General features: G+C 54.4%; 1 protein-coding gene across 1 annotated transcript in view; it reads left to right on the forward strand.

Moving 5' to 3' along the window:
- The window catches only part of LOC140421027 (ATP-binding cassette sub-family C member 5-like), a 347,909-nt gene that overhangs the window by 30,086 nt on the left and 303,969 nt on the right, over positions 1-13,854 (forward strand). The window contains exon 2 of the mRNA XM_072505322.1: positions 7,659-7,828. Within this exon, the coding sequence (XP_072361423.1) occupies positions 7,659-7,828 (170 nt within the window). The remainder of the gene's footprint in view (positions 1-7,658; positions 7,829-13,854) is intronic.

Here is a 13,854-nt window from a genome sequence, read left to right on the forward strand (position 1 = left end):
ACAATGGGGGAGACCCCCCTTAGGGCTGCACTGGAGGGGCCCTCCAGAACAGTTCAGGCACCTGAACTGCATCTTCAGAATGCCAATGTACCGCTCGATGGCACCTCTGGTTGCTGCATGGGCATTATTACAGCGGTCTCAGTGTTCTGAGGCCTCTGGATAGGCAGCATCAGCCACGACCGCAGCAGAAAACCCCTGTCGCCCAGGAGCCAACCCCTCACCCAGGTTAGTGCTGCGAAGTTGTCGGGCACCGTCAAATGTGCCAGGACAAAGGAGTTTTGCACCCTCCCTGGATACCGGGAGCAGATATGCAAGATGTGCATCTGGTGGTCGCACACCAACTGCACATTGAGGGAGTGGCATCCCTTCCCATTGATGAAGGCCACCCCTTCATGCGTTGGTGCCTGTAAGGGGACATGTGTCCCGTCGATCATCCCCTGGACCTGGGACATGCTGGCGATGGCAGTGAATCCCGCTATCCGGGCAACCTGGTGGGCTCATTCCTATATGACCACCTGCTCATATAGGGCACCTGTGCACAGAGGTCTGGGAGATCCCATAAAGGTCCCAACTCGGCGCCTGGAAGGACCCTATGGCATAAAGGTTCATGGTGACCGGGAGCGGGTGTCTTCTTCCATATCCCCGCAGTTCGAGATGCGACATAATCCGGCACAGATGTTGCATGGTCTCCCTGCTCATCCAGAATCATCGGTGGCAGGTCCTCATACGAAAGGCACTGCTGGAGGCCGGATGCGACCCCCCCTTCCCACCTCCTCCTCGGCCTGTTGAGCAACCAGCTCTATATCATCACTGGCTGGCTCCTGCTCCTCTGGGGTAGGCTCCTTTTCTGCAGGGTCCTCTCCGAGCAGCTCTTGCTTATGCAACCTCCAGGGCTGCGGCGACCAGGGCTCCGGCTGTACTCGGTAATCTATTTTCTGTAGGGGATAAAGGGGCAGACATGTTAGCATGGTGCTGGTGCCCAACCAGGCCCAATGGACTACATGGTGGCCCTGGCCTGCACTGCAATCCCTGCCCCCACATGTCCCCCTCCTCCCCTCCCCAATCCTAGTCCCACCCCCCAGCCATTCCCCCCGACACTCTTCTCGCTCCACTGTGCCCCTGGCCCTGCTGGTGCCTGTCACTGGGGGGCCTCCTGCCCCAACACCCATCCTGCCAGCATTAGCCTTTGTAGCCCCGTCCTGTGCTTTATGTGGGGTCTACCATGGGTGCCCTTCTTGTGTTGGCTGCGTGCTATCCGACCAGCAGGATGCCACCTGGATGCAGGGAGTGCCGCATACCACCGACTGGTGCCATGCATGGCAGTACCAGGGTGGCAGTGCCAAGGTGCCTGTGCTCCAGGGGAGAGCCAAGGAGACACCCTGCACTGTCCCTGACAAACCAGGGTTCTCTGGTGGCCAGGAGACCCCACGGGTGCTGTTTCGCCGGGTCCACGTTTGTGGAGGTTTAAACTCTATTTAGGCGCGCCGTTTGGTCACGCCCCTTTTGAGTGGGTCCAGATTCTGACGCCTCACGGGACTTCGATTGATCCTGCGAGGCATGAAGGATATCGGGAAGCCCACAGGAGGCCTTTCCCATGTTCTACTGGCCGCGTTGTGCTGTCACTCGAACATAACATGGTCACAAATTTGCTCCCTCAGTGTGGGATTGACCGGGGAAAACGCCCCAGGGCCCAAAAATGTGACGAGGGTGCGATCTCCGGCTTCGTTGCGCTCTCGCTCGAGCGAAGTGAGTCTGGTGAATAGCGGGAGAGGCCGAAAACGAGAACCGTGCAGGCGCCAAACATTTTGCGATGCAACTGGTCCACTCCTGTAGCCGAAATCGGGATCCTGCTGTTGCGTGACGAGAAACCAATTACCACCACTTAAGTCCCATTTCCATACAATTAACGGGAGCGACCCCACATCCAAAGGCCTCCCATGATTCATCGGCCTCCCCAGCAAGTGGTCATGCTGGCGCCAATTAGTACTTTTTTAAAAAAAACTTGAACCTGGCGGAAGGGCTACTGTGGGGACCGAGGAGGTGAGTAGCCATCTTTTCTCACAGCCATAGAGCCCAGGGGCGCAGGGCTTGCCGCCCCAATGCTCGGCGGGGTTGGGGTGCCCTCGGCTGGGGGATTGGAGGGGGGCACCCTCCGCAGGGCCACCATGGGAAAGTGGAGGGGAGGTGCTGGGGGGGCAACCGCGTGCAGCTCCAACAAGCCAACCCCTGGTACCCATTGTCCCCGCCCGCCTGCCCCACCGACCACCCATAACCCCCACTGACTGCCGAGGCCTCTGGCAATGCAGCCGAAGGCTATTGATAATAGGGATTTGGCGATAGAAAGCTTTTCAGACAATCCAAGTGGATTCCCAAGGGCCATGTAGCATGTGGTTGTCATTTCCTAGCAGCCCGATCAGACCTTGATGCTTGAACACTGCGGGAGGCAACACCACACGCAGCAGCCAACATCCGAACACCCAGGAGATGGGGTACAGCCCCGGCGACATGTCCACGGCTGGAGGGTGGGTGAGTGCAACAGGGCGGGAACCAGCTCCCTGTCCAGGTGACGTTATGTGTGGGTGTCTGGGTTACAGAGTCTGGGGTCCATTGCTGGGGGGCCCGCTGTGGCCGGGAGTGCGTGGACAGGATGTGCTGGGCGTGGAGGAGCGGGGGGGGGGGAAGAGGCAGGGACTAGTGGGGGATTGGAGGCTGCCGAGGTGGGAGCCACCGCTATTCGTCTGTCTAGCACCCTCTCAGAATTCCTTACACTGATGGTATGGATGATATTTTGGACCCCGCAGAACAGTCCAGAGTCCGGAAACGGTGGCAGCAGCAGCGTCTGCAGATGCTCGAGGGGGAGGCCCGTGATGGCCCAGGGTGTACAGACATCGCTGGTCGTTTGAACACATGACGGACAGCGCATACTCCGCCTCAACATTTTGCACCATGTGAAGGAGGAGGTGGACAACCACTCCTGATGACCACAAGGTCACCAGTGCTCTGAACTTTTCCTCCTCGGGATCCTTCCAGGTTCAAGTGGGGAAACCTGTGTGGCATCTCGCAGCCTACGGCCCATAGGTGCATCCAACAGGTCATGGATGCCCTGTTGCCCGGGCAGAAAACTGTATAAACTTTGACATGGACCAAGCCCAACAGGATGCTTGGGCAACAGGATTCTCCACCATCACTGGGATACCCCAGGTCCAGGGGCTGATGGACTGCACGCATGTCGCCTTGCGTTTATCGGGCCATCTGGGAATGCCCTGTGTTAACTGGAAGGGGTCCCATTCCCTGAACATTCAGCTCTTGCAGACACAGATCCCCGGTATCTTCGAGGATCACCCTAGGATGGGTGGCTGGCTCCTGGGAGATGAGGGGTAGCCGCTGAGGACCTGGCTAAAGTGCGGAGGCCGGAGACCGAAGCGGAGACCTGGTACAATGGGGCCCATGTGGCCACCCGGATTGCCATTGAGCGGTGCATTGGGACTCCTCAAGATATGGTTCCGATGCCCTGCAGTACACCGCCCGGAAGGTTGCTGCTTTGTGGTGGTCTGCTGTGTCCTCCACAACCTGGCACAGCAGCAGGGCAACATGCTGGAGGTTGGGGATGAGGGACATGTGCCCACATCCAAAGAGGACGAGGACAAGGATGATGAGGTGACCGCCGACCAGCAGGGGCTGGAGGATGAGCCCGGGGATGAACCGGATAACCAGCCAGATGCTGCAGGACAGGAGAGGGTTTGGCAAGCCTGGAGGATGAGGGAGGGCCTTATACTTGCCCGCTTCACATAGGGCATGGTCTGGTCTGCCATCGCAACTGTACCTGCCCCACTCACCCATTCCCCACCCTCCCAGGGTATGTGTCACATCACTCCAGGATGCTGGGACTGTGCTGGCACTGTCAGTAGGTCACAGTCGAGGGCAGGGAGGGGTGATGATAAACAAGAGAGCTGAGTGCCAGTGCTCCTCAATCTATGCCAGTGTGAACCTTGCCTGACTGCTAGTGTTCGCAAACACCCATCACCTGCACACGGTGTGCCTGGGTAGGGGGGTGCCTGGAGAGATGGGCCAAGGGTTCGGAGGTCGACCCGCATTGCGGAAGAAAGTGACAGAGGCGAGATATTGCTTATGGTCAAGGGTTTTTCATGTGTCACAGGTGTCAGTCAATGCCCCACTCTCCTGATAGTGCTGCATCACTGTCCCCCCAAGCCCCCACCCCCTCCCTCGTGCCCTCTCAGGGCACTGGGCCAGAAGGAGGTGGTGGCTCACCCAGACGCCTGGCCACCAAAGACTTCCAGAAAAACAGCCGTGAGGGAATTGGAAGTGCCCAGCGTTGAATGCTGGGAGGGGGGAACCCTCCTCGCCACCACCACCACCCAGTAACCCAGGGGTCAGGCAGCTGCCACAGCCTCCTGGCATTTTAAAAATGAACGCCACCAGGGCGCAAAGTTGCACCGGGCGAACGAGGCCTCATGTCCTGCCCACATCCGGCGACGAGGCATCTGGCTCAGGTGGCTGCGACAGCCATGGGGTGTTTTCAATATTCCTCTTTTTGTCTTTTTTCTATTTTTTTTCTTCTGGGGAGGGCAGGGAAGTCGAGGGGTAGGGGCTTCACGCTGCCTTCACTGGGGGTATTGAGTTTCTGCATTCCCTGGGAGAGTGGTGCCTCTTTCAGGGGTTCCATGCGCGAGGTAGACCTCCATTACTGGGGACTCCCCCCTCACTAACCCCGCCCTCGACACTCCGTCTCTGGGATTGTGGTTTTTGCAGGATGTCCACCGACGTGGGGCAATGCGCTGCACTGCCGCCACCCCGGGGACCCGTGTCGGTAGGGTGCGCGTGTCTGACCTGGTGTCTGAGCCACCGCCTCCTGAGAGGAACCCGTCTGTCGTTGACCCTGCGGGTGGAGTCGTGGCAGACTTGGGACTCATTGGTGGCCCCCACCGAGTTGCCCCTCATCCCCCTTGGGGAACTCTAGGACTTTATTTTAACAAACACCAGGTGGGGATCTGGTCGGGTCCCTCGACTTGGTGGATGTCTGCCGAACTTTCCATCCTGACTCCAGCGTGTTCACCTTTGTGAACCCTGAAGTCGGAGCGTCCAAGATCAACTGCCTTTACATTTCAAGGGTGTACCCGCCCCACGTTCCGTTGGTTTCTGTGCAGCAGGTGCCGTGCTTGGACCATCGCCTCGTGTGGCCAGGGCTCGCCCCGTCTCATGCTCAGACACAGTCCACGTACTGGCACTTTAACAACCTGCTGCTGGAGGACGTGCAGTTTTTGGGCTCGTTTTGTCACTTCTGGGCCAGCTGAAGGGGGAAGGCTCCCCCTGCTTGAGGCTATGGTGGGACGTGGGCAAGACTCAGTTCGTACCTTCTGTCAGGAGAATGCAAGGGGGTCGATGAAGAGGCAGAAATCCTGGGTCGTTGAATTGGAGAAGGGGGTACTCAACCTGGAGTCATGCCTTGGTCAACCCGATGAGGACCTGGTCCTGCAGGTGGTGTACAGCCAGAAGAAGGTCGCGCTGCAGGACCTGCAACTCATTGGGTCCTGCAGCGCGTATGTGAGGTCACAGATCCACTCCTCATTAACATGGACCGCGACTCCCTTTCTTTTACTTGCTGGAAAGAATTCTGCGGGGTCCGTTTGCAGCTCCTTACACTGCTGGCTGACGATGGATCTCTCGTCACGTGTCCGGAGGGCATCAGGGCCCACATCTGAAACTTCTACGCTTCCCTTTTCTCTCCGGATCTGTTCAGCGGGGATGCTTGCAAGCTTTTGAGGGAGGACCTGCCAACTCGTTGGCAGCACATGCCCCGCCATGCCATGGTGTTCCAGTTGCTGATACTGAGACACGCCGTTGTCAGAGGGTGGGTCTCGGGATGCTGGTGGCAGCCGTTGTCACTCCGTAGGGTGACTCCGGTTTGACATCCAGCAGCCCTTCCCAGTCAGTGCTATAGGGCCCTGGGGTTCACCTTAGGATGGTGGGGCTGATGGATTGAGCCCCAGCTGCCCCTGCGCCATCTGGCTCTGCCAGCCCTGGCTCCTCGTCAATGTCTGCATTATAGTGTTGACGCCCTCTGCGATGCTCCTCAGTGACTGGGACATGCTCTGGAGTGCCTCAGCTATGCCCACCTGAAACTGGGACAACTCCCCCAGTGACTGGATCATGCTCTGGAGTCCCTCGGCAATTCTCGCCTGAGACTTGGACATGCACCGCAGCGCTTCATCGAGACCCACCTGGGACTGGGATATGTCCCCCAGCGACTGGGACATGATGCTGAGTTGGTTAGCCAAGGCAGTCGCCAACTGAGTGACACCTTGGAAACTTCGACTCATGCTGCCGACGTTGTGTTCCATACTCTCCATTGTGCACACCACCCTAGCAGTGTTGGCTGCTATGAAACACATTGTCAGTACTATCTCCTGCGCCCCTAGCCTCTGGGAGTCCTGCAATGGGCTATGGACCTGCTGGAGTGTCGTTGACATCCCCCTCTGAATGTCACGGCCACACCCTATCGACTGAGTCAGCTCCAGGTATACCTGGTCCAGAGGCTCAGCATCTGACTGGGTCTGGGATCCAGCAGACCTCCTACTGCTGTCTCGCCTGGTCATTCCTGCCTCCACCGGATTGCATCAGCAACAATGTGGTGCTCACTAGAATGTGCTCCTGAAGCCTGTCCACTCCTGTCGCCCACCAAAGTGTTTCTCTGCACTGGTGGAGGATGGGGATAGTAGCTGTGCCATGAATAAGGTGGTTTCCTTGGAGCTCGCTCCCAAGATGTTCTCATGGGAGGCAGCGGCAGGGACTACCCCGGATGGCGCGTTGGATAGAGATCCTGTGGGAAAATAGACATGTGGTCAGTGAGAGGGATGGGTCAGTCTTTCTGGCATTAACAACTCACTGCTGAATCTCCGAGACCCTTGGGGGAACAAGGCATCCCGTCAACAAAATGACTATCTACCAGTAGGTGCAAAGTAAAAAGCAGTGCTTTAACTATCACATTTTGTTTTAGTGATTATTTTTGGGCATGTCATCTTGAATGATATTAGTAGTGTTGAAACATTATCCCATTTTAGGAACTCCAAGATCAGTTATACTCTGATGATGCAGAGAAGGCTTTCAAAATGTTGCTCCAATGATCAATTTACCCCTACTATTTTCCCTGATTGCCCCTCTTTATTTTTATCATTTAACACAGGTCTTCCCATTGAAATAGTTAATTTGATATGAAATTACAAACAGATGTGAGTAGTCTCCCATTAAGACCTGGTTTACTTACCCAAATCCATTCTGATGGATTGCTAACAAACAAAGGTTTTCATTCCATCAATCTGGGTTCAATTCAAATCCCAGAAGCTAACCCAGTCAGTTTCCTCAAAACTGCCAACACAAAAATGATGGATCCAATAATGGTATAAAACGCCCTGAAAGACGTGCTTGTTAGATGAACTGGACATTCTGAATGTTCTCTCTGTGTACCTGAACAGGTGCAGGAGTGTGGTGACTAGGGGATTTTCACAGTAACTTCATTGCAGTGTTAATGTAAGCCTACCTGTGGCACTAATAAAGATTGTTATTATCATTGAACAAAAATTATTCTTCCATTTAAATATATATTTGTGATGGTCCTACAACTGTGATTTTTTCTTTGTTAGAATCAGGTGTTTTACACAAATGCACCTGAGGATGAATGTCAAGAAGAAGGATATCCCTCCAGAAATTCTGACAGCTCAAACCTACAGATGCTGGAAGAAGAGAGAAGAATGTGCAAGGGGAGGTACCACCAAAGTCTCCAACTATTCAAACCTTTTCGAACAACACATAAGTAAGTAAACATGTCAAATGTAGTGGGATAGCACCGTACAGTTTGAGGCAATCTCGGCAAACTCCTTTCCCAAAGGAAATTAAGTAGCATGAGCAACGTTTCTTTGGATAATACAACTGCACTACAAGTTAGGATAGGTTAAATCCGACAAATCCCTGGGACTTGATGACCCATAACCTAGGGTTCTGAAAGCGATAACGACGTGCTAGCTATGATTTCTAATGGACCCACTAGATTGGAAATTGGCACATGTTATGGAGGGGGTTGAATGGGAGGAGGGAGAGGGAAAGCAGTGAATTACATTACTTGTTGGGGAAATGCTGGAATCTATTATTAAGGAAGTCTTATCAATGCACTTTGAAAAAGCAGAGTATTAGGAGAACATGTCAAAGTGCTTTTACAAAACGGAAAGAGCTTTTTGAGGATGTAACTAGTAGGGCAGTAGATAAAGGGGAACCAGTAGGTACAGGGCGCGATTCTCTGTCCCTGTTGTGCTCTCGCTCGAGCGGAATGAGGCCGGTGAATAGTGGGGGAGGCAGAAAATGAGAACCGTGCCGGGCGCCAGACCCGCTCCCGTAGGTGAAATCAGGATCTCGCCGAATATGCACAGCTATAGTTAGGACAAATACAGCTGTGTGAAAATTGAAGGCAAGTAAAATATTAACAGGCAGTGATGGATGTCCCCTTTCCTGTTTTCATGAATGCAAACAGTTTTATGATTCCTGATTTCTTCATGTACAATTGATTGACCTTTTACAGAAGAGTTGTAGAGCCTGACTGACTGACTAATTTGCAAACTTGAGCTATCTGCATGCTTCTCTAAGCCTTCACCTTCTCTTCCAATCATGCAAATACAAAGACATCTAAGAAGGCAATTTGTTATGAAATGTGCCTGAGTGAAGCAGCAGATCTTGCAGATCGATTATATCTTTAAGATATAAGATGCATTTGAAATAATAATTGGCAAAAGATATGAATGTGAATAAGAATAATGGAGACAATGGGCTGCATTTTATGCCCACCATGCCAGGTGTGTTTTCAGCAGCGGATACATGAAAAAATGTTGGGTGGCTAGCCCACTGCCTTCCTGCCAACCTCTAACTTGGTCCCCATAAAACGGTAGGCAGGCAGGCACCAAAATCGGCAGCTTGCTGACTATTTTTAAAAGGTAATTAATGGGCAACTGGGGCGTCATTCTCCGACCCCCCGCCGGCCGGAGAATGGACGTTGGCCGCTGTGAATCCCGCCCCCGCCCCCGCCGAAGTCTCCGGTACCGGAGATTGGGCGGGGGCGGGAATCGGGCTGCGCCGGTTGGCGGGACCCCCCGCTCAATTCTCCGGCCCGGATGGGCCGAAGTCCCGCCCAGAAATTGCCTGTCCCGCCGGCGTAAATTAAACCTGGTATTTACCGGCGGGACCAGGCGGCATGGGCGGGCTCCGTGGTCCTGGGGGGGGCGCGGGGCGATCTGACCCCGGGGGGTACCCCACGGTGGCCTGGCCCGCGATCGGGGCCCACCGATCCGCGGGCGGGCCTGTGCCGTGGGGGCACTCTTTCCCTTCCGCCTCCGCCACGGCCTCCACCATGGCGGAGGCGGAAGTGACTCTCCCCACTGCGCCGGGAAACTGTCAGCGGCCGCTGACGCTCCCGCGCATGCGCCGCATTTCCGCGCCAGCTGGCGGGGCAACAAACGCCATTTCCGCCAGCTGGCGGGGCGGAAATCCCTCCGGCGTCGGCCTAGCCCCTCAATGTTGGGGCTCGGCCCCCAAAGATGCGGAGCATTCCGCACCTTTGGGGCAGCGCAATGCCCGTCTGTTTGGCGCCGATTTGGGCGCCAGTCGGCGGACATTGTGCCATTGGGGGAGAATTTCGCCCCTGATCTTGGTAACAAGCCGGTTCACTCAACTAGTACACTGCACAGAGGCCAATTGTTTTAATCCAACTGGTTAAAAGGCAGGAAGAAAGAGTGGGTAATCCTTCAGGGTGTGCCTTGTGTGCCTCAGGGCAAATGCCCCCCATCCCACTCCAACCAAGATGATACTGTCATAATATCCACGCATGTATATAATGAAGTGCAGACAGGCAGTGATTGACACACAGGATGACCAGTAAGCACACAACACAGTGCAGCCAATCACCAGACAGTACACCACCACTATAAAGCGAGAGGGCACTAGGTTTCCCGCTCTCTCTGGACCCAGCCACTGAGACAGTCAGAGTCCACGAGCTAGCACAGTGCATACATCATGTGGTAGCTAGTAAGTCTGGTCAGGCTAGTACAAGGTCTCCAGTCAGTTCAGTGTAGTGTCGACCCACAGTTAAATATGTATGTTAGTTCTATCGTTCAATAAAACCGTGTTGGATGTTCTACAGTGTTAGAGGTCTGTTTCTTGCATCGCTGCATCAAGTGCAGTCCACACCGAACCGACCTGCTTAACACATCATGGTACCACGGAGTGATACTGAAAATTGACGGACCTACCTCAAGTGAATCAGCATTGACCAGCAAGCAGCCATCCGGTAACATGGAAAACATCCAGCCTCCTCCGCAGCTCCGCATCTCCGGCAATCTCGCGCAAATTGGAAGCTCTTCAAGCAAAAGTTCCTCTGGTACATCGAGGCCTCCGACCTCGAAGAAGCATCGGATGCCAGGAAGATCACGCTATTTCTCTCCACCGCGGGGGACCACGCCATCCACATCTACAACTCCCTCACTTTCGCTGACGGCGAAGACAAAACAAAATTCAAAACAGTTCTGCTGAAGTTTGACAGCCACTGCGACATTGAGGTGAATGAGAGCGTTGAACGGGACGTTTTCCAGCAGAGGCTTCAGGGTAAGGATGAACCTTTTCAGTCCTTCGTCACCCATCTCCGCATCCTAGCGCAGTCATGTAACTATGACTCGACGGCTGATTTCCGGGATCAGATCGTTTTCGGGGTCCACTCCGACTCCCTTCGGCAGCAACTCCTGAAAATCAAACAGATGACCCTCTCTGTCGCTATCGAGACGTGCGTTGTCCATGAGCATGCTAAGAATCGTTACTCCCACATCAGCGTGGCAGAAACTGCGAAGCTGGCCTCCCATGAGGCGGAACGGGTGCAGGCCATTGCACAAATGCAGGGCCTGAGCATCGAGGAGAGTGGCCGTTTCGCGCGCTTTTCCTGGGTCCCTGCGCATACGCGCCACGACCGAGTGGACGACAAGCCCGACAACCCGACTGCGCAGGTGCGTACGTCGACCGACCGCACTGCGCATGCGCGATGGCGCAAGGAACGCGCTGAGGTCGGCGTCATGACGTGTCCGAATTGTGGCTCCGCCCACTTAACGCGGCACTGTCCAGCAAAAGGACGCCGGTGACTACAGTGTGGCAAGCTTGGCCACTACGCAGCCCTTTGCAGATCTGCTCCACCGCTCAGCAGCTAGTGATCCCAGCTGTGGCGCAGAGGTGTCCGCTCAATACAACAAGGCATGCCAGATTACGATCCCGACAGCCCAACGAACCCTGATGCTGAGTGCCTCAAGTCCCCATACAGGGTGGGCATCATAACTACACATGCACTGCCTTCCACCACACCTACGCAATGCCTCTCGATCCTCAGTGTGGATCCCGACGACGAGTGGTCTGCTGTCCTCACAGTGAACAAGGCTCACATCCGGTTCAAACTGGACACCGGCGCATCGGCGAACCTCATCTCGAAATCCGACCTTGACACCATCCGCGCCAAACCAAGCATTCTTCCACCGGCCTGCCAGCTCCTTGACTACAATGGCAACGCCATAGCTGCCAGTGGCTCGTGTCAACTAGGGGTATCCAATAAGGCGATCAAGGCGACGCTGCGGTTTGAAATCGTCGGGCCTGACAGAGCATCTCTGCTCGGTGCTCGTGCCTGCAAGCTCCTGAACCTTGTTCAACGCGTCCACACCATGTCATCATCACCGGCGACGGCCTCACCCGATGGAAACCTGCAAGCCGACATAGATGACATCATTATGCATTACCACAGCGTGTTCGACGGAATGGGCACACTCCCATACCGATACAAAATCCTGCTCAAGCCGAACGCCACCCCTGTAATTCATGCACCTCGCCGGGTGCCGGCGCCCCTCAAGGATCGTCTGAAGAAGCAATTACAGGACCTCCAAGACCAGGGCATCATCTCAAAGGTTACAGAGCCCACAGGCTGGGTCAGCTCCATGGTCTGCATCAAGAAGTCGTTAGGGGAGTTTCGCATTTGCATTGACCCTAAAGATCTAAACCGCAACATCATGAGGGAGCATTACCTGATACCAAAATGAGAAGAGTTGACCCGTGAGATGGCTCATGCCAAAGTCTTTACTAAGCTCGACGCCACCAAGGGTTTTTGGCAAATACAACTGGACGCATCCAGCTGCAAGTTCAACACCCAGTTTGGTCGTTACTGCTACAACCGGAAGCCTTTTGGCATCATATCTGCCTCCGAAGTATTTCATCGCATCATGGAACAGATGATGGAGGGCATCGAGGGGGTGCGAGTGTACGTTGACGATGTCATTATCTGGTCCACAACTCCCCAGGATCACATCGCTCGCCTCAAGAAGGTATTCCAAAGAATCCATGAACATGGTCTTCAGCTCAACAGGGCCAAGTGCTCATTTGGTCAATCGGAGATCAAATTCCTAGGTGACCACATCTCGCAGCAGGGCGTACGGGCAGACGCTGACAAGGTCCTGGCGATCAACGCCATAAAGACCCCAGAGGACAAAAAGTCGGTCCTCCGCTTTCTCGGAATGGTCAACGTCCTCGGGAAATTCATTCCCAATATGGCATCGCACACCACGGCCCTCCGCCATCTCGTCAAAAAGTCGCCGGAATTCCAGTGGCTGCCCACGCATGAAGAGGAATGGCACGAGCTGAAAGCAGAACTCATGACAGCCCCGGTCCGAGCGTTCTTCGACCCAGCCAAGGAAACCAAGATATCAACTGATGCAAGCCAGGACGGCATTGGGGCGGTGCTCCTTCAGTGGGCTGACTCCGCGTCCTGGGCTCCAGTGGCGTATTCCTCCAGGGCCGTAACGGCCACTGAGCAACGGTACTCTCAGATTGAGGAGGAGTGTCTGGGCCTCCTAACGGGGATAGTCAAGTTCCACGACTATGTTTATGGCCTGCCGAAATTCACGGTAGAGACGGACCACAGGCCTCTAGTCCACATAATCCAGAAGGATTTAAACGACATGACACCTCGGTTACAGCGTATTCTTCTAAAGCTACGCCGCTACGACTTCAAACTGGTCTACACGCCAAGTAAAGAGCTGATCGTTGCAGATGCCCTGTCCAGGTCCATTACCACACCGCATGAACAAAGTGACTTCATCTGCCACATAGAAGTCCAAGTAGTTGTGTGCCTCGAACCTTCCAGCCGCTGACGAACGGGTGGTCTAAATACGTGAGGAGACAGCCAAGGATCTTCTGCTGCAGCACCTCAGCAATGGCTGGCAGAAGGGACAATGTCCCCAGTTCTATAACGTAAAAGACGACCTGACGGTAGTGGAGGGAATCCTTCTGAAACTTGACAGAATCGTAATTCCTCAGAGTATGTGTGCTATGGTGCTGGGCCAACTCCATGAGGGTCATCTTGGGGTCGAGAAATGTCGACGCAGAGCTCGGGAGGCGGTCTATTGGCCGGGCATCAGCCAGGACATTGCCGACACAGTCCTCAATTGCCCTACCTGTCAGAAGTTTCAGCCAGCTACATTATAAGGATTTCCAGAAGCAACAGAAGTACTAGCTGCATGAAATCCTCACTAATATCTCAAAATTAGGGCACCATCTCATAATGTGAAGAATTCTATAGATTTTGAGGTCTCGCAGTGTTGAAACCTGTTGTCACTTAAAGGAGTGACACACTGGGCTGGACTGTACACGGCGTATTCCTCACGGTCCTGTTACAAAAGTCAGTTTCAAACCGACCAACTTTTAAACATGTCACCCTTGATGCACTATCAATTACGACAAGATGAGAGTGGAATGTAATCGAGGCTTTATTACATA

This window comes from Scyliorhinus torazame, chromosome 5 (genome assembly GCF_047496885.1).
Source record: "Scyliorhinus torazame isolate Kashiwa2021f chromosome 5, sScyTor2.1, whole genome shotgun sequence".
Taxonomy (NCBI): Eukaryota; Metazoa; Chordata; class Chondrichthyes; order Carcharhiniformes; family Scyliorhinidae; genus Scyliorhinus; species Scyliorhinus torazame.